The sequence below is a fragment of the Cyanistes caeruleus genome, chromosome 2, assembly GCF_971803275.1.
Source record: "Cyanistes caeruleus chromosome 2, bCyaCae1.hap1.1, whole genome shotgun sequence".
Classification (NCBI taxonomy): domain Eukaryota; kingdom Metazoa; phylum Chordata; class Aves; order Passeriformes; family Paridae; genus Cyanistes; species Cyanistes caeruleus.
The window spans coordinates 32,041,469-32,066,096 of NC_141702.1; the positions used below are offsets into that span (position 1 = coordinate 32,041,469).

The 24,628-nt window shown below is 36.8% G+C and overlaps 1 protein-coding gene across 5 annotated transcripts in view; it reads left to right on the forward strand.

The window, feature by feature from the left end:
• The window catches only part of MEI4 (meiotic double-stranded break formation protein 4), a 130,308-nt gene that overhangs the window by 48,140 nt on the left and 57,540 nt on the right, over window positions 1–24,628 (forward strand). For 2 of the 5 annotated variants that reach the window (XR_015282973.1, XM_086876350.1), the window contains exons 1-3: window positions 174–12,171; window positions 12,257–12,284; window positions 21,308–21,556. Coding sequence is in view for 3 of the 5 variants with exons in the window: in XM_086876350.1 (XP_086732476.1) it covers window positions 11,788–12,171; window positions 12,257–12,284; window positions 21,308–21,556 (661 nt within the window). In the remaining 2 variants the exon portion in view is untranslated. Of the gene's footprint in view, window positions 1–173; window positions 12,285–21,307; window positions 21,557–24,628 lie in introns of those variants that run through there. The other 3 variants (XR_015282974.1, XM_023922681.2, XM_086876351.1) reach the window with 2 other exon arrangements.

A 24,628-nucleotide genomic window follows, 5' to 3' on the forward strand; every position in this document is an offset into this window, starting at 1 on the left:
CTGGTCAACAAGTAAGTTACTTCCTTTTTATTCACTGACCCATAGCTGAAGTGACTGGAAATCACCCTCCCAGAAAATGGTATCAAGAAGAGCAGATTCAGCTGTTTTTCATCCAATTGGCTGTTTAAGTTTTTGTAACAGTTTTTATTTTTTAAAGAAAGGATGTTTGCTTTCATCTTATATATGTGTATAATTTTTTTAACCAGTTCAGTTGTACCTGAATAGCTTGTTTTGTGCTTAAACATATTGTGCAGAGACTTGCACAAAAGAAAACAATAAAAGGAATTGCAACAATTCTTGTTTCCAGTTTCTATAGAAGTTTCTATAGTTACTTCTATCCAGTTTCAGAGTCTTTAAATAGAGCAACTATTTAAACAAGAAGACACTTCTTTACAAGGCTTTGGAGGTTTATTTTAATGTTAGACATCAGAAGTCAATGACCTGTTTCAACAGATTAAAAAACATACTTTAAAATGAGATCCTACTGTATTGGGTACTTCTATGACAGGGTTAGTTTTCCCCATTGCAGCCTTCATAGTAGGGGATCTAGAAAAGTGTTGATAACACAGCATCAGTGCTGCCCCTCCAAGAGTCCTCTACTGCACCCAGTAGATTGGGGGTGGGCAAGGTCATGGGAAGGGACATATCCAGGACAGCTGACCTAAAGCAAAAGGGATATCCATACCATAGGACATCTGCTCAGCAATAAAGGCTGAGAGGAGGGGGAAGGAGAGTTCATTAGTACAGCATTTGTCCTCCAAAACAACTGCTATTTATACTCAAGTCCTACCTGTGTAGGCTGAGTATCATCTGGGAATATTTTGTATATGAAGTTTTCCTTTGCTTCTATGTACAACCTTTGCTTTTGCTTTATTAAAGTGCCTTTATTACCTTGAATCATGAGTTTTTCTGTGTCTTATTTTCTCCACCTGCATCCTGCCAAGGAGGGAAAAAATAGGGTGTCTTGGAAGGCACCTGGCCCCCAGCCCTGGTCAACCATCACAAATATAAAATATTTTTAGCATCTTTCAGAATCAGAGGTGAATTTACCCTTACAATTTTTGTCACGTTTTTTGGTAGTACTTATAAGTAGGGCATTAAAGAACTCACTGCCAAGCATGACTGCTTACTTTTTTTTCTCCCATTGAAATAGTTAGCTGATTGTTTAATGTGCTAATCAATCATGCAAGAAATTTAGCTTCTAAGTGATCTCAGAAACCAAAAATCAAACTAGGGGAAAATAATGAACAGGATAGGAATATTTCCAATGCACAGATTCACCCTGTAGGTTTTGTGGAGGCTAAAAATTATTTTATAGTCTTATTATTTCTTTGTTTTAAATTGAAAATACAAATCCATGCTTTATAATTTTTTTTTTTTTTTTAGTTTGAACTGTTTTAGTCACCTAGCAATCCAATGTTCATTATTTTCTGATATTAATAACTCAATATTTCCTTTAAATTATTTCATTTGAAATCTCACTGTCTAAGCCCTTATAAAAGTCCAATTTGAATGGCATTTATGATTTTATAGTGAAGGACCTGCCAGTTTTTTAATTACAAAGTTTTATTTTCAAGGAAATTTACAGCATCTTTTAATTTGTTCAGAGAAAACTGAATGTTTTTTTTAGAATTTCCCATATTTGACAAGATTTTGCAAGGTTTCTGTGAGCTATTTAGGTATTTCTCAGGGGCTTTCTTAGCCTTATGCTGCAAGCTAAGTGCATTTAAGTCATGCAACTGTAATTTAAGCATAGAAAATCTGTATGAGATGGCATTTGATGCAGTACTCAATAGCAACTCTTTCAGTTACAAATGGTGTAGTACCTTTAGAGTTCTGTTAGAAAAATATAAATCTGCTGGAAACATGCAAAGAATTTAGATTTGAGGGATAGTGGCTTGGACACATGTAAAAACCTACTCAATTTATAACAAATTTATCTCAGCACCCAGTTATTCAAAACTAAATTAATATCTCTGATGCATAAACATATGTATTTTTCAAAAATATAAATAGTGATGCTGTATATGGCTGCAGCCTGACTTACAGCTGTCATTTCACCAAAGGAGAAAAAAGCCCAAAAATAATTCCAACCCATCAAAATAAGTCCTCTAGCAAAAAAAGTGAAGTAAGGCTCTGTAAAATTTAATTGATGAACTTTGAGGGTAATATAAATGGAAAGAAGCCACTTTTGAGAAGGGCAAATTAATGGAAACCAACTTCTCTTTGATGTCTCCAAATTCTTTGTTGCTTCAAGTTCTCTGTCAGCTATTGAAATCCTCCCTTTTGCTTTATTGAAGGCAGTTTCATCTTACTGTCGTTCTTACTCTTACTATCTAAGTTTAAAATGGTTTGGTATTTTCTGCTAATGGAGTCCCCAGTGGCTATCAGGTGACTTATCTCCTGTGGATAATTAGCTGAAATCATCTTGACTATGATCAAGACACTATGATCAATAACACTTGGAACAAAAAAAAAAACATTTATATTAGTAAAGACTATATGTATAAATTGCATTTATTCTTTGAACATAACAGACAAGAAGAAAACCTAGTGGATGATATTGGAAACAAATATTGTGACACTGAAGAAAGCTAAATAAATGAACATCTATGAAAGAAACTAGGTTAAAAAAAGATGGCAACACTTAAGTCCAAGTTAGTTGATCAGTATTTTTCTTAATCACATGGGTCAAATAGGATAACTGACTTTATTCGATAGGGTGCTAGTAGAGAAGCCAGAGACAAAAGTTTAGTTCCCTCCCTCCGTGGTTGATCTCCTGTGTTACTCTGTTCAATGAAATTGAAGCAATGGCACATTCTTACCAAAAAGATACAAGCAAAACAGAAGGACCATAGAATCAGAAGATTATAGAATAGTCTGGGTTGGAGGGGACCTTAAAGATCATCTAGTTCCAGCCCCACTGCTATGTGCTGGGACACACCTCACTGGACCAGGTTGATCAGAGCCCCATCCAACTTGACTTTGATGAGGCATCTTCAACTTCCCTGGGCAACCTGTTCCAGTGCCTCACCACTTTCACAGGAAACAACTTCCTTCTGATATCTAATCTTAACCTACTCTCTTTTAGTATGAATCCATTCCCCCTTGTCCAATTGATACAAGCCCTTATAAAAAGTCCCTCTCTGTCTTTCTTGTAGGCTCTCTGTATACTGTAAGGCTGCAATTGGGTCACCTCAAAGTGTTCTCTTTACCAGGCTGAATAAACCAAATTGTTTCAGCCTTTCCTCATAGGTGAGGTGCTCCATCTCTCTTATCATCTTAGAAGTGGTTTCCTCTGGGATTGCTTCAATAGGTTCATGTCTTTCTCATGCTGAGGTCCCCAGAGCTGGACGCAGCACAGGAAAAAAATACTGACCAGGAATGAAAGATGATAGTTTACAGCAGTAATGAAGAGCTCAACAGTGTCTACAAGCTGAAACAGCCCACAATGGAGAAAATACATGCCAGCAAGCAAACTCCAGAAAAACATTCTAACAGCCTTTCCCACTGCACTGTATGAGAGACAAAACTGGGCTAGATAGACCCTTGGTATCATTGAGGTGTTCATTATGTTTCCAATGTGTGTTTCCCTTCTTGGTATTACTCGCTACTTGACTTAGAGAGGTCCGGGTGAAGCGTATTGATTGACAGTCTAAGGAATGATCTGTGGGACACTGGGACCATCTCTTTGGCTCAGTATTGACTTTAAACTGAACTAACTCCCAGAGCATTCAGGCAGTCTATCTGATCCGTTTTCCACAAATAAAATGTAAGTAGCAAGGACAAGCTCGTCTTCATGAATATTGGCAGAACAACTTTTACCCCTGAAAACAAGTGTAGAAGTAATTCCTTATGAGGAAGAGAGAGTTTCTTAGCATATGAAGAAATGCCAGTGGCAGCATACATTTCTTTAAATTTTGAGAGTACTTCAAAAACTCTTGACAGTCTGAGGCATTTAAAAGCTGAAGCATTTTAAATATCTGAAGACATTTAATAGCAAGGAATAGTGTTCTGAGGGCTACAAAACTGAATATTTCAAATGAGAAAACAAAGGGGAATTTATTTATTTTTTTACTAGAACCTCACTTGTAATGGCCACAATTCTGGTCGAGAAGGTATTTAATTTCTATTATGACATTTAGAGGTTTAAGAACATGTTCTGTTGTGCTAATATAGTTCATGTTTGCTCGTTACCAAACTATAAATTATTATCAAAGTGTAATAAAAATTCAGTCTGGCTAGTTCTGAGGTATGGAATACAAGCAAACAGACTTCTGAATACTTTGAAAAATGTTTTTTTACACTCCAGCTCATGTAGCTTTTATCTTGACATATAACCTTGACATATAACATATCTTGACATATATGTCTATATATAGTTATATATCTATAACTATATCTTGACATATAACAACCTCCTTTGGCATGTTTGAAGAAATCTGGTTTTGAAATAATCGAGTCGTGCATCTTAGAACTGCCTGCCCTGGTCACAAATGTGCCACATTGCATATTTATTGAAAGCCATATTTTCTCTTGAGAGAATTATATTCATATGTGCATGGCTCTAATGCATTCATGCACATATCTGTGTGTTGGATATGGGAATAAAGCATAAATAAAATATTAGAGTTGAAGTAGAAATAAAAATTATGAAAGCTATTGTAAAACAACTCCTCTCCAAATGCAAGGTTCATGGGAATACAAGAAGATCATCTCCATAAATACACTTCATCCAATTTCACCTTAGGTTCTCACAGATCAGTGCAGAGCAAAACTTCTGATTAAACTTCAATTTAATTTTCTTACAGACCTTAAGGAAATTATATATAAAGCACATATATCAAGTATCATATGTACTCCACAGAACTCATATTTCTTTATTCTCAGATATGAATTATCCAAGTAACCTACATAAGGATTTCACTCTGCTGAGTTGCTGCTTTCATTGTTTCCTAAATCCTTGAGACAAGAAGTTATACAATCAATCAAGCTTACAGTAGAGATCAAATGAATGTCACAGTCAAAATGAAGAACTGTGCATTTATTTTACATAACATAACAGAAAGATCGAACAGTGAATTATTTCAACAAAAGTCTACAATTTAGTTAAACTAAATACAACTTAGTTAGAAGTGAATTTAGTTCATTTTATGAACTATACTTATACAGTAGTTTCCACAGATCTAAATGAAGTGTCCTTCCCTTTAATATGGGTTTTATTTTGCTGTAAGACGTGACAACTATGTCTAGTCTAAAAATTATATATGTGATAAAATTTAGGTTCACTTTTATTGCAGACAATTATTTTCAAAAATTTTCTTCATAATTGCAGGGTTTGGCAATCCTGGTATCATTTTGGTTTTTTTGGGAGGGAGGGGGTGTGTTGCTTTGGGTTTCTCTATATTTTTTCTGAGGTTTTCTACTCATTCAGCAGAAACATGATTAAAGACAACACAGATATTTTGGCAGATGGGTGATTACCTCTTAAAACCTTCTATGGAATAGCTATTTGTAGCAACTTATGGGAACATGCAATTTTCTCCCCTTAAAATATGCACAGCCCAATCTTTCTAGTTCTAATGTGCAACCTGAGTCCCACATAGATTTCTGGACAGCTGCATGAGGACATAACTTGTACAGACTGATCTGAATTTTAAATTGTATCATTTGAGTCACATCATGCAACTTTTAAATGACATCTTCATTTGTTCTTACTGGTGCTCACATTTGTGTATCACCATCAGTTTATAAAGATCATGGGAACCATGGTAATGTGACCCTCTCTTGCTGCAAGCAATGCTCTTCTTCTCTGAAGCAACAGCCCAGCTGCTGGGAGAAAGGATTTATGTCAGTCCATGGCCCTTCCCTGATGAGTGCCTAGAGCCACACAAAGCACAGGTTAAGAGATTTGAAGCAGGTACAGTATTGATTACAGCTACCTTGATCTGTCAGAATTACCTATTGTTATAGTTGAAACATATTCATCAGATAAATGAAAATACTATCTTTGTTTCTTTACCACAATCTGGTCCCCTTGTCAGCTGTGTACCTATCCATCTGTCTAAAACCATGTATATTTATATATATTTGTATATGGACACCTCTAGACATGACCTATTCTATTTATACAGCATTTGCTTTAGAAATTCCTTTTACTAGTCTAAAATATTTAAGTTTTTATGAAGAGTGTTTTTTTCTTCTCCAGTCTTCTTTACACAGTTTCCAGATACAAGGAATTCTGGGCTTCAAGATTCTACATTTTTAATATTAACCTGAAGCCTACATTTTGCACTAGGAAAAACGAATGAATTAATGGTTTAAGTCTGTTAAATTTAGTTGGACATATTTACAATTAGAGGAAACTGACAAAATTAATTTTAAGTGAATGAAATGGTGACAATTACATGGTTGAGCAGATGGCACTCCCTCTCCTCGCCTACAAGAGCAGTACAGTATGGTCGCTTTGAGGAAGGACATTAGCATAACTTTGAAGACTAAACTGGACTGCACAGTCTATATTAATAGATTTATTATGTACTACTTATATATGCAGCCAGCCTGACATGCCAGGGCATGACCATGACTGTGCCACAATATAGCACAGGTCCATAAAACAGCTTCCATGTTGCTATGCAGTGCAAAGATTGTGGATTTTTTTAGCAGGAGACTTCAAAGCACTGCTGCCAAGGATCCTAGGAGGGATGGAATTGGCAAAGGCAGGTGCCATGGGGAAGATTCTTGCATAAATCAAAAATCTTACCTGTGTGTAAGACTGCCAGACCACATGCTATTTCCTTTGGTGTAGATCAGAGCACGTATATCCACACATGACTGACAACCTCCAAAAACTCTCCTGTGATTTTATATCTGGACTACTTAAATTATTACAAAATATGGATAATAGCTATGCTAACCAGTTTCTGTCCAATAACTCAGTAGTCAGAGGGCTGGCACACACAAATTCCTTTTACATCTGTGTCAGTGTTACAGCCCATCTCTTTCACATTGCAGCCCAATCCACCAGGTTACAGTCAATCTTCAGGTGGTCAGGGAGAACGTCAGAGCAGAACACTGAATTTGGTTTGGTTTGGTTTGGTTTGGTTTGGTTTGGTTTGATTTGGTTTGGTTCAGTTGCCTGGTTTGGCTTGAAAGAACTTCTAGAAGGTGTCTAGTCAGCCCTATGTCCCACTTTAAGTAAGACTATCACCAGGACAACACTGCTATTACTCTTCCATCAAAGGAATAACTCTTTGGATGAGGCAGCACAGGATCATAAAAGCATTAGGAATCATTGGAAAAGACCTCCCAGATCACTGAGTCCAACAATTCACCCAACACTGCCAAGTCCGCCACTAAACCATGTCTCAAAGTACCACGTTTGCATGTCATGTGGTATCATATATAATCCCTCAAATGAAGGTAATTTGATTTCTTATCTGAAAATAGAGCAAATTTCAGTTGTGTCTAAAGAAAAACACATGCTACCTGGATCAAGGAATCAAAACCAGAGCCCTCATCTTCCTGCCTGGTACTCTTTCACCTTATTATAGCTCCCTGTAGCCTAAACACTTTTAATTTCACCCAAAGCACAGCATTTTTGGCAAAACATATTGAGACAAACCTCTCCCAGAACACCACTGTGATTGCTGGGTGCAATGCTCCTTTGGGAAACAATGTGCAAACTACCGCAAGAGAAGAATTCACTCTGTGTACTTCAAGGTCTAAGCTGGTTAGACAAGTAAGGTGCAAGAAGCAATAGCACGACTACTGTGTCTCAAGTGCTCACCTGGCCCTTCTAGTGTGTGAAGTGTAATTAAGTCACTATGTTCCAGGAAATGAAACTCATCTCATCAAAATTTATGCCTGACCCATCTGAGTCAAAAGAAATGGACATTGCAACCCATGATTCAGCTGACACCACATGCTTGCACAGAGGAATGCTAATCAAAATGTCTCAGCATTCAATCACAATAATGTGGATATTTCAATGCACTCAATTTTCTATATTATAAGGCAGTTAGCAAGGACTGCTCATATGTTGTTTGGTTAAAGTTCTGTGTTCAGAAGTGTAACTTGTATTTTTTATATCCTAGGGCAGCTATATAAATTACCTGTTTACTTCTTTGCCTTTTTATGAACTTCATGAAGAAAACCTTGTGGAAATACAATAAAAAGTACTAAATTAAATTAAAATTAAATGAAAACTCTTCATATGTTCATACTCTAATTCTTCTTTCTTCTCAGATGTCTGTTGCTGTATACAAGGATAGTCTTGCAACACTGTTTTGTTACTCTTAGATTAATGCCGAAATGTAAATGCAGAAAGTTATCTGCTATACTGTCACATTAATTTTTAAGGATCATTCTGATTACTTGGTGACATGCTTTTATCATTTTTCTTACCCAGCGAAGTAAGAGTCTTTCTGTACTGATTTCCAGACAGTGAAATTCTTTGAGGGAAAGGTTTAATCTTTCCTTAGGATATACTGTATGGAAAGGAATGGTATCTGTTGTCATTAATTTTTAAGTGATGACAAAGCACAATAAAGTATCTATTCATGAGTGATGGTATGATGCCTATAAACAGTAGCAAGATTTTTAGTTTCCCTGTTCTTCTCATATCGTGTCTAAATTTTTATATTGTTTTATAGAACAAGGTTGTCATTGCATCAGACACTGAAATGTGATCCTTTTTTTTCCTGATGATAATGCTTTGTTTCTGAACAGAAAAAAAGATGCCATTGCATAACTCACTGAACATCCTGGATCAGATGGATTCATTTAGAATTGCAGATTATGCTCAGAGGGACCACTTCAGCCACATTGGTTCCATCAGAATTACATAGGAAAAACAGAGCTATCACCAACACATTATATTCTGTTTTGAAAACAGCTTGATGCTGAGTAATGAAGAATTATGACACCAATTTTTTTTATTTTTAATTAAATATAGCACTGAAACACATGAAAGGCTCAAATGAGTAGATTTTGATATTCCTGCTCGTGATTTTCACATGCTTTTTAAAAACATGCTTTTTAAAAATCTGTTTCCCCTCCCTAGCTACAAATTTGCAGCTTTGATAGTTGAGACAGCACATTTCATATATGTTTTCAGACACTTCCAGTTCTCAGGTAAATAGACATTCATTAAAATATAAAGATGTCTTATAAATTCTGACAGACTGTAGTTCTCCAAATGAAAATATATTATTCCATGCTCAAATTGTTGCTGATACTGTAACCATCCATTAAGAGGGGGCATGCCTGTTTGACAGTAATGTAATCCATTCACTTTTAACAACTCATTGAAGCCTGTGTTTTTTAGGTTTGTTCTTAGTTAACTACTCAGTTGTTTGAAATCATTCAGCATTCAGGTCAAATACTAAGAACTCATGACCTCTTATGTGATTAAACACCTCACTGTTTTTATGTTTAATTAATAACAAAAACAGCTAATTATTTTGTATGACCTTTTGTCTCAAAGATATCCTTTGACTGTTCTTGAGATCAAAAGACATATTCACAAAAAGATCAAAAGAATTTATGTGCAACTAGTAGAATCAGCTTCCTTCACAAACTGAAAACTGCTTAATTCAAACTGAAGCTTCATTTCACTGTTGTTTCACTTGAGATTCCATGCAGTGCTAATCCCCCCAGGTTTTGATAGCTTATTTTATATTCATTGGATATAACATAAATTTGCACCATACACCAATACATGTGCATATACACATTGTTCCTTTATGAAAAAGTAATGTTAGATTATGCTGCTTGGACATCACAAAGAAACTCTTCACTGAAAAGGTGGTCAAGCATTGGAATGAGCTGCCTAGAGAGGTGAGGGAGTCACTGTCCCTGGAGGTGTTCCAGAAATAACTGGATGTGGCACGCAGTGCCATGGTCTAAATAAGAGTGTGCTGATCAGTCAAAGATTGGACTTGATGATCTTTTCCAGCCTTAAAGATTCTATGATTCTATGTAAACACTGGGAACACTCACGGAATAAAGTTAATGTAAGTTCTACACATTATTTTTGAAAAGTGTTCAATAGAACAGGAACCCACATCTCAGTGATTCTGCAGCTGATTGTGCCCAGATTTTGCTGCTTTCAGATGAAAAATAAGTTGTTAGAGATGCTCTGTTAATGGTGGGAGTGCAGATTTTTTCCACCTTGAAAATACTGGGATGCTTCAACTTATTTTAAAAGCAAACCTAAAAACTGTAGTAAGTTGTACTTCGGTTGGTATTCTGAAAGTTGTGCACAGTAACTTTACAATTTGAAGAAACATTCCTTCTAACTACTACTAGCTCCATATTAAAAAAAATATATATAAAAAAAGGGAACTGTGCATCTAAAACTGAATTTATAATCCTTTAATTTATATAGTTTAAGTACAAAGCAATAACGTGAAAAACGTCCCTCCAGGCAGCCTAACGATAGACGGCCTCAAGATTTTTAGGTGCCTCTCAATACGCCTACAATTGGAAGGAGAACATGTACTCTCAGAAAAAGCAAAGCCACTTTCTTTTTTAGAACAGAAATAATATTGCCCCTAATTCTACTTTTTAGGTTCAGCTCTCTGTCTACAGGTGACAGGTTTTCAGACTGATGTCTCTGAATCTTTTATTTCAGTCTCAGAAGATTATATGAAAACATGGATGTTCCAGTCTACATAATGAGTGTCCAGTTTGCAAAGTATCTGCATCACTTACATGCACAAAAGATGCACAGAAAATGATAGCATACCTGCTGATATGTCACTTTTATAGAAAACTGAAGAATGTTTTGTTATTTTTATCCTTGAGTTTCACTGAGGAATAAGTAGTACTGTCAGAATGAAAATGCTAACTTATTCCATGTATTTTATTTTTATCATTTGAAGTCTAAAATGAAAGTTTCAATGTGTTAACAGTTTTCTGTCATTCGGGAGGTAAATCTTTCAAAATTAAAAAAAAAAAAAAAGAAAATGTTTATTAGCTCAGAAATTTTCCACAATGCATATTGATAAAAAATAAGGTTTTTTTAAGAAAAGAATATGATAAAAATTATGCTGCTTAGATTATCCAAGAAATGGGTATGAGGGTTTTAAAAGTGTGTATTGTTTGTCACATCTGAATATTTCTGTGTTCAGAAAGACTGACAACCCCCCACACTTGAAAACTTGATATATTGTGATAAGCCTAATTGCACCTAATGCATCTGACTTCATTATTCATTTCTTATCTCTTCCATCCTCTGTCCTCAGCCTCCTCAACCAAGTATTAGTAAAAATTTCTTCAGACTGTCAAGCATTAGAACAGACTGCCCTGGGAAGTGGTGGAGCCACCATCTCAGAAAGTATTTGAAAGATGTGTAGATGTGGCACTGAAGAACTTGAATCCAAGTCCACATGAGTGGTGGACTTGGAAGTGCCGAGTTAATGGTTGGGATCCATGATCTCAAAGGTCTTTTCCAGCCAAAATGATTCCATGAGTCTAGGCCTCTATAGACTCCATTTCTGGACAAGCCTTATCCCAGCCTCCTCAGCACAGTTTGTATAGAGAACACAGTTTTTCACAGGTAGTTTCTCAACTGGTAAGCTTGGCTCACGGAGTTTCCACTAAAATGCAGTTATAGAAATACTGATCTTTAGTTTCATGATCCTATTTCCTCTTAAGATACTGTGCTGGTTTTGGCTGGGATACACTTAATTTTCTGCGCAGTTGCTAATATGGGGCTATGTTTTAGGTAAGGAAAGTCTAAAGAAGCGTAAGTTAATCAGCAAAACACTCTGAGAGACCTTCATGCAATTTATAGCAGTAAGAAGTGTGAAAGCACAGGGGATGGTTCCGGGTGACCCCAGAGGCCCAGCGTGTGGCCGGACTCCAGGGCTGGGACAGGCAGGCCACGTTCGCTACAAGCCTGCCCACAGCCCTGCTCCTTTCCTTCCCGGGCGGAAGCACCAGGGGCCTTCAGATGTCTCCGGCGGGGTTCCATGGCTTCCCCCTTCCTGCACCTTCCGACTGAGGCGGCTTGTGCAGTCAGCTGGCCTTCGCACTTCCCTCTCACTGCAGCCCCGGCAGCAGGAAGCGAGGCCCGCGACTCGGCGGCCTCTGCCATCTCCCGCAGGGCAGAGCCGTGTTCGGCCCAGACAGACACGAGCGGGAGCGAAGGGCCCGCACCGAGCAGCTGCCAGCACCGCGCCGCGGGGCCGGGGCTGTGCCCGGCCGCAGCGGCGGCGGAGAGGTCGCGTTCCGGCCCTGGGCCATGGAGCCCCGCGGCGCGGCCGCCGCCGCTGCAGGTGGGACGGAGCGCGAGGCTGTGGGGCTGCCGGGGAGGCTGTGAGGGAGGCTAGGAGAGGGCTCCCGGAGGAGAGCACCGGGCCCGGGAGATGCTCCCACCCAGCGGTGTCAGTGGCCTCTGGGGACATCCCTCATGTGCAAACTCTGTGCCCAGGGCTGCTTCGGACGGTGCTCCTCGTTCCCCTGGAACAACCACCTGGTTCCCCTGGGACGCCTGCCTCGTCCCCCTGCGGGAGGCCTTCGTGGGCAGCCCCAGGTCATCAAAGAGTGGGTTCCTGAGGAAAGGTTGAGTTCATCTGGGAGGAAATGGGAGCCTTCTTAGGAAAATTGCACTGCTTTGGTTATTAATAATGAAGACTATCAACTATTTATTACATGTCTGTCTTTTTTATAAGTTATAAATCTGAAGTTTTCTCCTGTACATTTCACCTAAGTCACAAGGAAAAACACTACTGTTGTGAAGTTTTGTTGGATGGATCCTGGGATTCAGTTAATGTGGTTAGTGCTCCTGTAAAAAAAAGAAAAAAAAAAGTGTGAATAAATATATACAATACAATATCAAAGAATTATCAAAGTTATCAATATTTTTACCTGATTATTTGTAATGTTAGTGAATTGAAATGGCTGTTTCCGGTGACTGACTTTAGGAATTCAGAAATCATAGGGCTTAGTCACTTGGATTTTTCTCATTGACTGACAGAAGAAAGTAATGATTAATACTGTCTCATTACAGAATGACCTGGAGTTCTAGGTCCTTAAAGATTATCTAATTCCCATCCTTATGCTATGGGCAGGGACACCTTCCACTAGACCAGGTTGCTCAAAATCCAATCCATCCTTGTATTGAACAGTTCCAGCAATGGAGTTTAACCCCGGCTAGCAACGAAGTACCACACAGCCTTTTTGTTCAGTTCCCCAACCCCAGCGGGGATAGTCATAAAAAAAAAAAAAAAGATAAACCTAATTGGTTGAGATAAGTATAATTTAATAATTGAAATAAAATATTATAAAAGCAATACTACGTATGCTTATAATATGATTAAGAATAATTGTCATTAGGAAAGGAAGGGAGAATAACAGAACCCAAGAGAAATAAGTGATGAAGATAGTTGCTCAGCTCCTGATCACCAATGTCCATCCCATTTCTGAAGAGAGATCCCAATATTCCTTTGGCCAGTTTGGGTCACCTGTCCTGGCCTTGCTCACCTCCCAGCTTTCTGTGCAGCTCCTCAGTAGCAGAGCATGAGACATAAAGTCCTTGACTTAGGGTAAACACTATATAGCATTAGCCAAAACATTTGCATGTTATCAACATCATTCTCATACTAAATCCAAAATCCACAGCTTTGTACCAGCTACTAAAAAGAAAATGTCCCAGCTAAAACCAAGATTTGCATCCACAGCTTCTCCAGGCACTGTTCCAATGTCTCACCCTCACAGTAAAGAATTTATTCCTAATATCTAATCTAAATGTGTCGTCTTTCAGTTTAAAGTCATTCCCTCTTGTCTTGCACTTGTAAAAGTCCCTCTCCAGCTTTCTTGTAATACCCTTTAGGTGCTGAAAGGCACAATGGAGCATTCTCTTCTCCAGGCTTATCAACTTCCACTCTCAACCTGCATTCAGAGGAGAGGTCCTCCAGCCTTCTGATCATCTTCTTGGTTTAGATGTTGAGCCAGATTAAAGTGTAAAAAAGCACTTGTCTATGGACTTCACTGTGAATCCTTGGCAAGTCTCTTCTGTGGTTTGCTCCAGTGCTTCATAAATTATTGTTTGGACACTACATATTTAAATGTGGGTATAGTTACGTTAGTAGCTATTGTGTATGTAAGGATTCATTTTTTATTCCATGCTGTATGCTGGATTCCTAGCAGTATTCCCTCTTTTCCTTCTCCTCTATTAGAAACATTTCCTTTCTTGTGAACAATCTCATCTTTCTTTCGGCCTGTATTAAATTTCAGTAAGAAGCACAAAACTAAGATTTTTAAAACACAGTGGATGCATTCTGGAAGGTTACTTGAGTGAATCAGCATCACTGAAAGATACTGATCTTGTAGGTTTAAAAACCTGTGGAAATGGAATTGTTCAGGTGAAGGCTGAAAGGGTGAAACTGGAAAGGAAATTATGGTGATATTTTAGTCACTATATTTTAAACATGGGAAGAGGAGATAAGCAAAATAGTCTTTGTATAATCCTCCAAACTCTCGATGATTATTTTTTTTTGAACTCTGCTTTGAAATTATGCATTCAAAAGCTACTATAGTCATGGCAATAGGTAAAACTGGGGAGTTACGGGCTGCTTTCTTGTTGTAACTTGACGGTGTATAAAGGCTGGGATTGTTTTCCACAGTCCAAATGGCAGTTGTAAATTTATTCTTTATGTAATTATTATAAGCATATATGAAACTTTGTAAAAAAATGAGGGCCTGAATTTCATGGTTTCATAAATTTCATCTCATGAAGCTCTAATGAAAAGTATATCCTCAGTTCCCAAACCAAGTGGATTTACATGCGGCTGATTAAGTGAGCACAGTTCTGTTTTGGTAGCAGAAGAAATCTGTGCTGACATAAGAATAGATAAATGTACACCACTGAGTTATACTTTAATTTCTGAGCAGCAGGTTTTGTAGAATAAATTCCCTATTCTGGAAACACATTAGTTTCTTTAGTAGTCAGAATAGTAAAGAGAAACATAGTAATGGGACTGTGTGCCAGATTCACTAAATATTGTTGTGAGTGACACATAAGAAAGGCCTGTTGGAGGAGAAGAAGGTGTGTAAAAGGAAGAATAGGGAGAATATATATACACAGTTTTAAACTACCGTAAAACTCAGGCTTAATTTATTATTTTCAAATGATCTTGTTGAAGAGTGAGGCAAAGAAACTTTGAGGAGCCAAACTGATTTTTTATGCTTATATAATTCTGAATGTATTTGATGTTTCTCATGTCTTTTATTTGAACCTGTCTGCTATTGTGTGCACTGTAATATGTTCACTTGGTTATTCTCACAAACTTTTTTCCATGACTTTCGAGTTTTCTTCTAGAAGGCTTTTTTTTTCCCCTCTGAGAGATAGCAAAAAGATCTAAAATTACAAATGCCTTTTAAGGGGTGCTGCTCTCAGCCTTGCAGAATTTCTGTTGTTAGTTAGTTAGGTACCTTAAATAGGTCTTTGAAGGTCTCAGCTTTAGCTGCCTGTGGTGCACCAGCTCATCTCAGAGCAGTTGACTGTCCACAGTACATGTGTGTGCATCTGATGTAGTCATCTTAACACTCTTTGTAGTCCATGGGGGGAAACAAATGTTTCTGGGTCATGACTTTACCACAAAATGTACAGATGACTTGGCTTATTTTTAATTTTAGAAATCTCTGTTTCTGCCCATAAAAGAAGTCTAGACAGCTAGCTCAGTTGTAGCCATCTAAACTGTAGGTTTCTGTTGTTGAGGCGATAAATCTACATCAAAAATGTTACAGAAATCCGGAAGGATTATGCTTGCTTATGTTCTTAAATTCTCTGAAATGGTTATAATTCGGGAATATTAGTAAGTTCTAAAAATTTTTTTTTTCAACTCATTCTTGTTATTTGGATTTGGAGAATTTATAAGATTTTATTTTAGAATCTAAAATTATTTAAAAGTTAGAGTTTGAAGAAATAAATCATGCCACATTTAAGCTTCCTTGTGCTTTTGAAATAAAGTATTTTAAATATTTATTACTTTTAATATTGTTTTACCATTTTGAGTCCATTTGAAAAAAATATGCTGGAGTTATTGTTAAGCTTGTTGTATGAAAAGCAAGTTCTTCCCTCATTGACTATCTCCACATTACATATCTTTGTGTATTATGAGCATAGGTTGTTTAAAGATGACACTGTGGAGTAGCCTTGGTTTAATATACACTTTTACAATAAAAGCTGCTTAATTGGAACACAAGGCATACTTCAGTTCATCTTGATTATGTAGCTGTCCCATTATCATTGTTTATTATATATACAAATGACATTGTGCTAGGCATACCAATTAAATCAAGTTTATTTTATTGTTGCTTAATGTTGTGGCTGTAAGTGTCTGAGTTCAGCCCAGTTCCGTTAGAGCAATTGCAGCATTTTGTGCTCCATCATAATGAGTCAATGTCTTGGTTTCTATTGTGTAAAGCAGATGAGGTTACAAAGACGTGGGTAATTTTTTCACCTTATTTGCACTGTGTAAATTGACAGGCTAGTTAAAGTGAAATTCATGGCAACAAACCAGTTTTTTTCTTGAATGGTTGTACCTTTAAGGACAGACCATACTCTTAAATTTAGAAGGAAAAGCATTTTTTCTTATATTTAGGGCTGTCTGAAGATTCTTAGCTGTGTGGTAGTGGTGAATGGTAATTTGTTTCTGTCCCAACAAATCTTATTTTTAAATAAAAGTTTCACTGAAAAAAACCTGAGCCCTGGAATGGCCTGGAAATTATATGAATTACAGTCTTTTTTGTATCTTATGCTATTCATTTTTTAAATTATTTTTGAAATTTATATGTTAGTGGTCTGAATAACAAATGAGTGTCCTGATATAATCAATAAAGTTTTGTCTATGACATTTGCAGCACTTTCCTCCATTATTAGCCATGATTTTTGTGGCCAAACTTGGAAATCACACCTAAGATCTATAATTCTTTGACATTAATGAGTCAAAGTGTTGAATTATTCCAAGTGAGTTTAGGTCTTGGGTTTGGTTTGAGATACCCTATAATTTTAAATCATAGCATAATTTAGCTATCTTCCCCCCGTTTCTCTCTGAGTTACCTGTTTCCAAGGTCAGTGAGAAAACTGTATGTACCACTCAAAAGAGTAAATTATATAAAATTCACCTCCTTTACCCATAAACATCCCTTAAAGACTTCTTAAAATCACCTTCTGCACATGGCCGATTCTTTGAGTCATTAACCCTTAACATTTCAATCTCTTCATGTGAGCTGCTGCATCAAATGCAGCTGCAAAACAGGACTGGCAGGTTGGTCAATTAGGGTAGTGCTTGTGAATCAGATTTATCCTGGTTCTTTCTGTTATCCTGTTTCCTACTTACTTCAAAGGTCTTCAGTTGATCTTGTACCATATCTCAGTTCCTCTTGATTAGGTTAAACAAAGCTGAATGAGACCGTTGATCATTTCTTTTGTAATTATTTCAGCCGGTGAATAATTTCTCAGCAGTCTTCTATGGCTGGGATCTCAGCAGGTCTGTGGGTTCTCAGTACCCTTTCCCTGCATGAGAGCTGGAAGCATGGAATGTTGTTCTTGTGTTGGAGATCTGTAGACTTCGCCCTGTTCAACAGTGTTTTTAACTAATCGTGTCCTGTGAGAGCTCTTCCAGTATCAGCTTGTGGATTGAGGGGTTTGCATAGGGAACCTGTCGCCAGATGGTATGTGTTGTTAGTGAGTTGGGCCCTGCTTCCAGCAGTTTGCAAGGGATTACTGGTTTTCTCCTTAACACTGAGTAATGACAGGAATGAAGCTTTGCATCATTCTTGAACCTTCCTCTTTGTCTTTATGTCATTTATATATTAGCAGCTAGAATTAGACTGGTGAGTGTTTTCTACTCTTGTTTGGGTACTTGTCTCAGTCAAAGAAAGTTTTTGGTTTGCTTCTAAAACTTTTTTCTGGCCAACCAGTGGTGTAATTTCTGTGCTGATAGGAGCAAAAACATTATTGATAAAACTCTGTAGCTGCCAATATGCTTTCAGTGGAATATATTTGGTGGTTCAGCACTTCCCGAGAGCAACAGATTGCTGTGCAATTTTTGCTAATGCACAGTTGGCCAGCATCCCCATATTTCTAATAGCGTCATCCGGTGTGCTATTTTCTAGAAGAGTTACATAGTAGTTTCTGAGAGAGCAGTTGTCCCTTTAGGCGAATGGTGAAAAACCTCAATCAATTCTTAGAGCTTCTGCTTTTCAATACACAAACTTATCTTTTCCTAACTAGAGAAGAAATGAGGAGAGATGGTGATAGTGTCACTAACAGAAAACAAGTGAAAGATCTGAATATGCTCCATAGAATCTTTAAGAAGTCTCTTCTTTCTGGAAATGCATTCAGGAATATTGCTGTTTGTCATTAATTATCTGTTTTTAAACAAGAGATTTTGTGATTCCAACAGAATGACTTCTCCAAAAACTGCACTGTGTCTTTTTCCTAAGAACCAGCTGTGTTTTGTGATCTATCCTGCTGTAGAGTTGGTTTTTTTTTTCTAACAGGATCTTTACAAGTAATTTTTCCAGAAAATGAGTGATTTTTTGCCACCAGAATATCTCCCTAGACTCATTCAGTGTAAGGCACTCCTACTATAGAAATGAGTCTGTATAAGATAATAAAGAGGAAAATGCCTCCCTCAAACCCCAAAATGCATTAATTCATTAATTAAATGTATGTCTTAAGTGTTAAGGTGGAATGTTATTTAAGATTCTCAAAGCAAAATTAGGTAATGGTTCATGTGGTTTTATATGACTCACTAGGGATACATCTACTTCAGAAAATAGCATTTTGGAATGTTGTGGTGGAAAGTTCCTTTTACTTGTCTCCATTGTACTGTTACCTTGTGTGCTAAGGTTTTTGTTATGCTTAAAACATACCAGTCCCTTTCAAAACAAAATGAAAAAGTGACTCTCTTTTATTTTGGTAATGGGTGGGTGGTCAAAAAATGCTACCAAAGTAACATTTCACACTAGTAGCATAGTGGTAATATGTCAGTGGTCAGACAGCAAACTTTGTATTTTCTATATAATGTTATGCCCTGTAAGGAGAAACAGAATACAATAAATAAGGCATTGGTGATGACTCTGATGATAAAAGGCACCTGAGCATTCATAAAATGCTGGAATAAATACCACTCCCTGGCCCATACTGGAGTGTTGGTCATTTTGCAGCTTCTGTGAAAATAATTTAAAGGAAAATACTAATACTGACAAAGCATGTTATGAAGCAGAAAGTAAATATGTGTTTATCCTTAAAAGGAAGATGAATCAGAAAGCTTTGGCAGAGTAGTCTCTGGAGGTTCCAAAATGTTAAACAAGCGGTTTAAGACATTTTTCTGCCTGCCCTAATTTATTGTTCTGCTCTGCACAGGGACTTGGTAAAAATGGTGCTTGACAAGCACTGTTTGAGTAATATCTGGGTGAAATTTCTGTTGATGAGATAATCTGGGAAGCACCTTTCAGATTCAAAGCCCAATGTTTTGGATATCTTACTGTTTAATCTCCTTTCAGTGTGTTCCATGTATTTCATTTTATTCACAGCTTTGAAGGCAATTCCATTACTTGCATGCTTTTGTATTTTTAAACATTTCCTTTGATGCATTAGGCAAGCAAGAGTCTTACACCAGTTAGCTGTCCCACAGTTGTGATAATCCTTTGAGACTGAGAGAATCAATTTCTGCTTCTCACTGAAATTCTAGATATTAATTGAAAAGTTGTGTGAAATAGATTTTCTTTATTAGAAATTTTGCAAAAGTACCATTTAGTGTATAACTGCTTTAAGTAAGGGATACATACTGTATGGTTCAGTTTCTAAAGGTTTACTATTTAATTAACTTTAAGAATGCACTGGTGGCTTAGCTTAGATGATTTTGCTTTGACACACAACAGGAATGGAGTGTTTCAAGTAGAGAGAAGAGTAGCCTAAAATATAGCTCTAGGTAAATAGATCCCAAAGAATTTTTGCACTCTTGTCCTTGGTGCTCTGTGCTACATAAAGTGTTAACTGTCTGCTGTGTCTGAATGGACAGTGTGCAAGGAGTGCACAGGGATTGTTTGTGCATTTCAGAAGTATTTTAAAAGTGAAAGAAATACTTAAAAAGCAGTGCTTTCTGTAAGTGTCCCTGATGGATAAATGAATATATGATGATTTATGACTTACTATCCAAAGTTGAGTAGAACCAGAGGAAGAAATCAGCTTAGTGATAGCAGATGATCTGATGAAAGGATGACCTAAAATAACTTTTTGAAACCTGTGCTGTGACTTTTTCAGAGTTGCTCAACACAACTTAATCGTGCTTAACCTATAGTTTTGATGGATAACAAGAAGAAAACAGCATTGGGAGAAAAACATAGATGTCAAGGTTAGGGTGAAAGTGTAGGAAGTGATTTTTTTTTCTTAAATTATCATTTTGGAAGTGATGTTTTTTCAGGAAAAGAATACATTGAACAACTGAATGAAAATGGTGTGGAATTAGGAAAAAAAAAAAGTAACTTTTCTAATTTGACAGAGTGGTTAATAGTAGTTTGTTTTAATTTCCCATTTTCCGTCTCTGTTCCTAGGCTCTGTGCTGTTGCACATGATGCAATTATCTATTTAAATATTTTATTTCTCTGACTCTTAATAATGCCTTTTCCCCATCCTCACTGTTTGTAACAAAGCTTATAGAACTGTCTTCTGTTACCTTACTAGGCACTTGCATCACTTTGAAGTTGTCTGCTTAGCTTTCTGCAGGCTTGATGCTTAATGTAGACTTAAAACGTCAAGGGCATCAATACCAGGTGTACAAAACCAGAGACAACCTCAAAGTTTTATCTTTTGAGTACTGTGATTTTATGGTAAACTTTCAAGAAATTATATGTATTGTATTTAAGTATAAATAATCCCAAATGAATTTTTCTGTCATAGGTTTAGAATTCTTTTGCGGGGGGGAGGGAGTGTCAGGGTGGGTTTCTTGAGGTTAATGTTTTTACTTCTTTCATCCTTGTTTTAGTGGAGATTACATTTGCCTTTAAAATTTTGCTAGGATAAGCCTATTTGAAGTGCTTACTATTTCCACAGTTATTCTCAAACACTGGATTTTATTTTTATAGCTGAGCGCAGCTCATGGTATGTTCTGTTTTTGCACAGATGATTGTGTTTCTGTTCTCCTTGGTGATTTAGGAATGCACTAGAAATTAAAGAATTGGTCTCACTATTGAACAGTTTTCAAAGACAAGAAGATATTGTGCATAATTTCCTTAATGGAGTCATAGTGAAGTAACCTTTTTGTTTTCTGTTTTTCTAACACAATAGAAATCAAAGGCAGAAGAGAAAATCAAATTTCGTATTTGAAAATATCAAAACTAGCATTGGCTTTTGCAATTATCCACTCAAAACCACCAGGGAAGAGTTCCAAAGAATACACAGAGTACCTTTCCAAAATTGTATCCGAACAAGATTTTGGATGGAAGCGGAAAGTGGAAGTGCTGGAAGCTGAAGTTCTTCGATTACGACAGGAACTTCTTTTGAACAGGATCTCTCCAAGATTCTGCTTGGAAAATAGTAAGTTACTCAAATATTTCTGGCTGTGTTGCAATAGCAAGGAAACAAGCAGCTTTCATGTTGCCTGTACCATTTCTTGTACTAAGTTGTGAGAGTGTTCAGTGTACTGTTTTTTGTTTTCCCCAAAGTTCTGAGATAGTGGGACACTTAATTCATTTGAAATGGGATTGTGCTTGAAAATTTAATGAAAATGCTTATGAAGAATTTATATTTATATTTTTATATTTATATATATTATTATATTTATATTATATTAAATATAAATATATATTTATATTTAACCTTCAGAATCAATATGTATTATACAAAAAAACTGCAGGCAAAACTTGTCAATACACAATGTCGCTATATAACCTTGAAAATACTAGTTTGTAAGAACTAATTTGTGTTTACATTTGGAACATGTCTTAAAAACGTTTCGTATTTTTTAACCACCCGAAAGATTTTACAATCAAAATTTAAGCCTAAAGTGTCGGAAGCAATAATCCCTAATATAGGTAACAGGGCTGTATATCTGTTATTTCTGTGGATGTTTTTCATGGCATATGATAAAATATTGTGAGTCTGGTATTATTGATTCAGGAAAGCTTTTAGTCAAAGACTGAAAAAAAAGTTTCAAACAGCACTGTTTTTCTGACTTGTGCATGTGTAGTAAGTCATGCTCAATTTAAGATATCAGTGGCACCGTGTGAGCTTGAAAATAAGCAGTGGAGGATTTCTTCAGGCTCTGGGGAGATACTTCCTGGGAGATGGAGGTCAAAACACTCTGGGCTGAAGGAGAGAGAAAGTTCACTGTTGAGGGCATCTCTAAAATCAGGATGTATAGCTAATTGTATTATGACTTGAGATTTTTAGAAGGTTCCCTGGTGGAAAACTTGATGAGGCTTTACCCCACTGCTTCTGTACTGAAACAGTAGTGTCTTTATTGCCTTGCCTAAAGATTTCTAATTTGTAACATTGACTGATGGGGGGATCATTAGACTTCAACTACAAGCTCTAATGGTGTATGTATTTAATTTGTATAATAGAACTTTTCTCTACAGAGAAGTGATTTAATGACTGTTCTTACTTTGTTGTTGTCTATTTTCTGCAACCTATTGCAAACATGACATTTAAGACTAAAAGTAACCTTTAAGATGCAGTTTCCAACAGGTGTCTTATGTTTTGAAGAACTGGCTGCAAATTATAAGGAGGAATTTATAAACATGTAATGTCTAGAGAGGATATTCTAATTGTGGATTAAGCAGAACACAGCAAAAGCTACCATTTAGCAAAACATAGCAAAGAAAATCAATTCACTTGCAACTTCTGTGTTCTAATTTTTTGAAAGATTCTCTGAACTCTAAATTTTAATTGTGAGATAGGCAGAGGAAACTGCCCCTGGCAGATAACACCTCTTGCAAGGGATGTTAATTTTAAGTACCCTAGTCACACTGAAGTTTGCTCACAGACTTAAAATGTGATAAATCTTTTCTAATTTTAGATGTCTTATGCATATATAGATGTCACTGTTTCTGCTGAGTGTGCATTCATGATTACAGTTCCACTGGATACAAATGCTTTTGAATAAGGAAAGATTGTTAATGGTACCTGATGGAATATCTGTTGGTGAGATCTATGCACTCACTGGGGTATCGAGGTGATGATATATATCAATAGCAGAACATCTGTGGTTGGCATGTATGGGAAGATGTTTGTAGAAACAGGGCCTACCTGAAATAAAGGCCACTACACCACTGACATCTTTTGCCCCAAGATAAAAAACAATACTTCTTGTGTGTATTGTGCCAGTTTTGAGATTTTTCAAGCCCATGGAGAACAGAAGCTAAAGGGTGGCTACTGCTGAGATACAAAGGCACAAGGAGATTGAATCTAAGTTAGGAGAAAAAGTGGTAATAAGTGGTATTTCATCCTTTCAAGTGAAACTGGAAACTGCTATAGATCCATCAAGCCATCATTTACAGGTTTACCGCCTAATATACCAGAGGTATGTTCTTTAGGGCTGAGGATGATAACTAGGATTGTTCTTAGCACCAAGTAATCTGCAGAAATCCTGGATCCTTTTCCTCCTCCACTCATTTCTTCAGCCTCATTTCTAGAGTTAGTTTTCTGCTTTAAATAATACAGCTTCTTAAAAATATTTAAAACCCCCAGCCTTTATATGGCTTTCTACTGTTTTCAGTAACAGCTCTTTAGAAACAGGAATATCTGGGTTTCACAAAATCCACCACCAGAAAAATCTCATGCAGTAAGGATGAGACTGCATTTATTCCTGCTGGTGCCTCTTGAAAACTGAAGAGTTTGAGTTCTTCCGCCAAGGTTCACTTTGCAGCTGTATCTTTTCTGCTTTGCATCTTGAATGTGAGAGCTTTCCTTTCCCACCTGCTGTTTGCAGTAATAGTAGTAGGCCTTTCAGAAGCTTCAGGAATGATTAGAAGCTGCCCATGGAGTTTTATTTCCCTAATGTGAGAAATTTGTGAGCTCTTTGAAGCTGTGGTACCTGTTTTCCCCCTCCACATACAGTTGAGCACAGTATGGATGTGCAAATACATGAAGGATAAATAAAAGAAAATCCATTTTTAAAAGAAATGGTGCTTAAATTTCTTTGTCCCACCTGAATAGTTCTTTGTCCGCAGAGACACTAAAACAGTTGTGGCTTCCTAACTTAGGGGGAGAAGCATGCTTTGCTGCAGGTAAGCTGCTTGGTGATATGAGTTCTTAGAGATTAATGTATTTTTTAAGAAAGTGCAGTGGTGAGTATTCACTGACTGTGCTGTGTCTGGAAGTTCCTTACTTGATTTATTGTTCAGTTGTCTTTCTGAATACATGGGCTCTATTCCTTGGTGGTGCTTTTGGCTATATGTCAATCATATGAGGAGGAGGAGAAACAAATCTTTTTGCAATTTTCTGTTATTTTTCACCTTGACAGTGTTGTCCTGACAACTATGTTCATGGGTAGAAAAAAAAGTCAAATTTCATATTAAATCAAAGTTTCATGCCTTTCTTTGATCCAGATTAAAATTTCACAGAAAGAAGAATAGAAACTTCTTGGTGTTATTCTAAGAATAATCA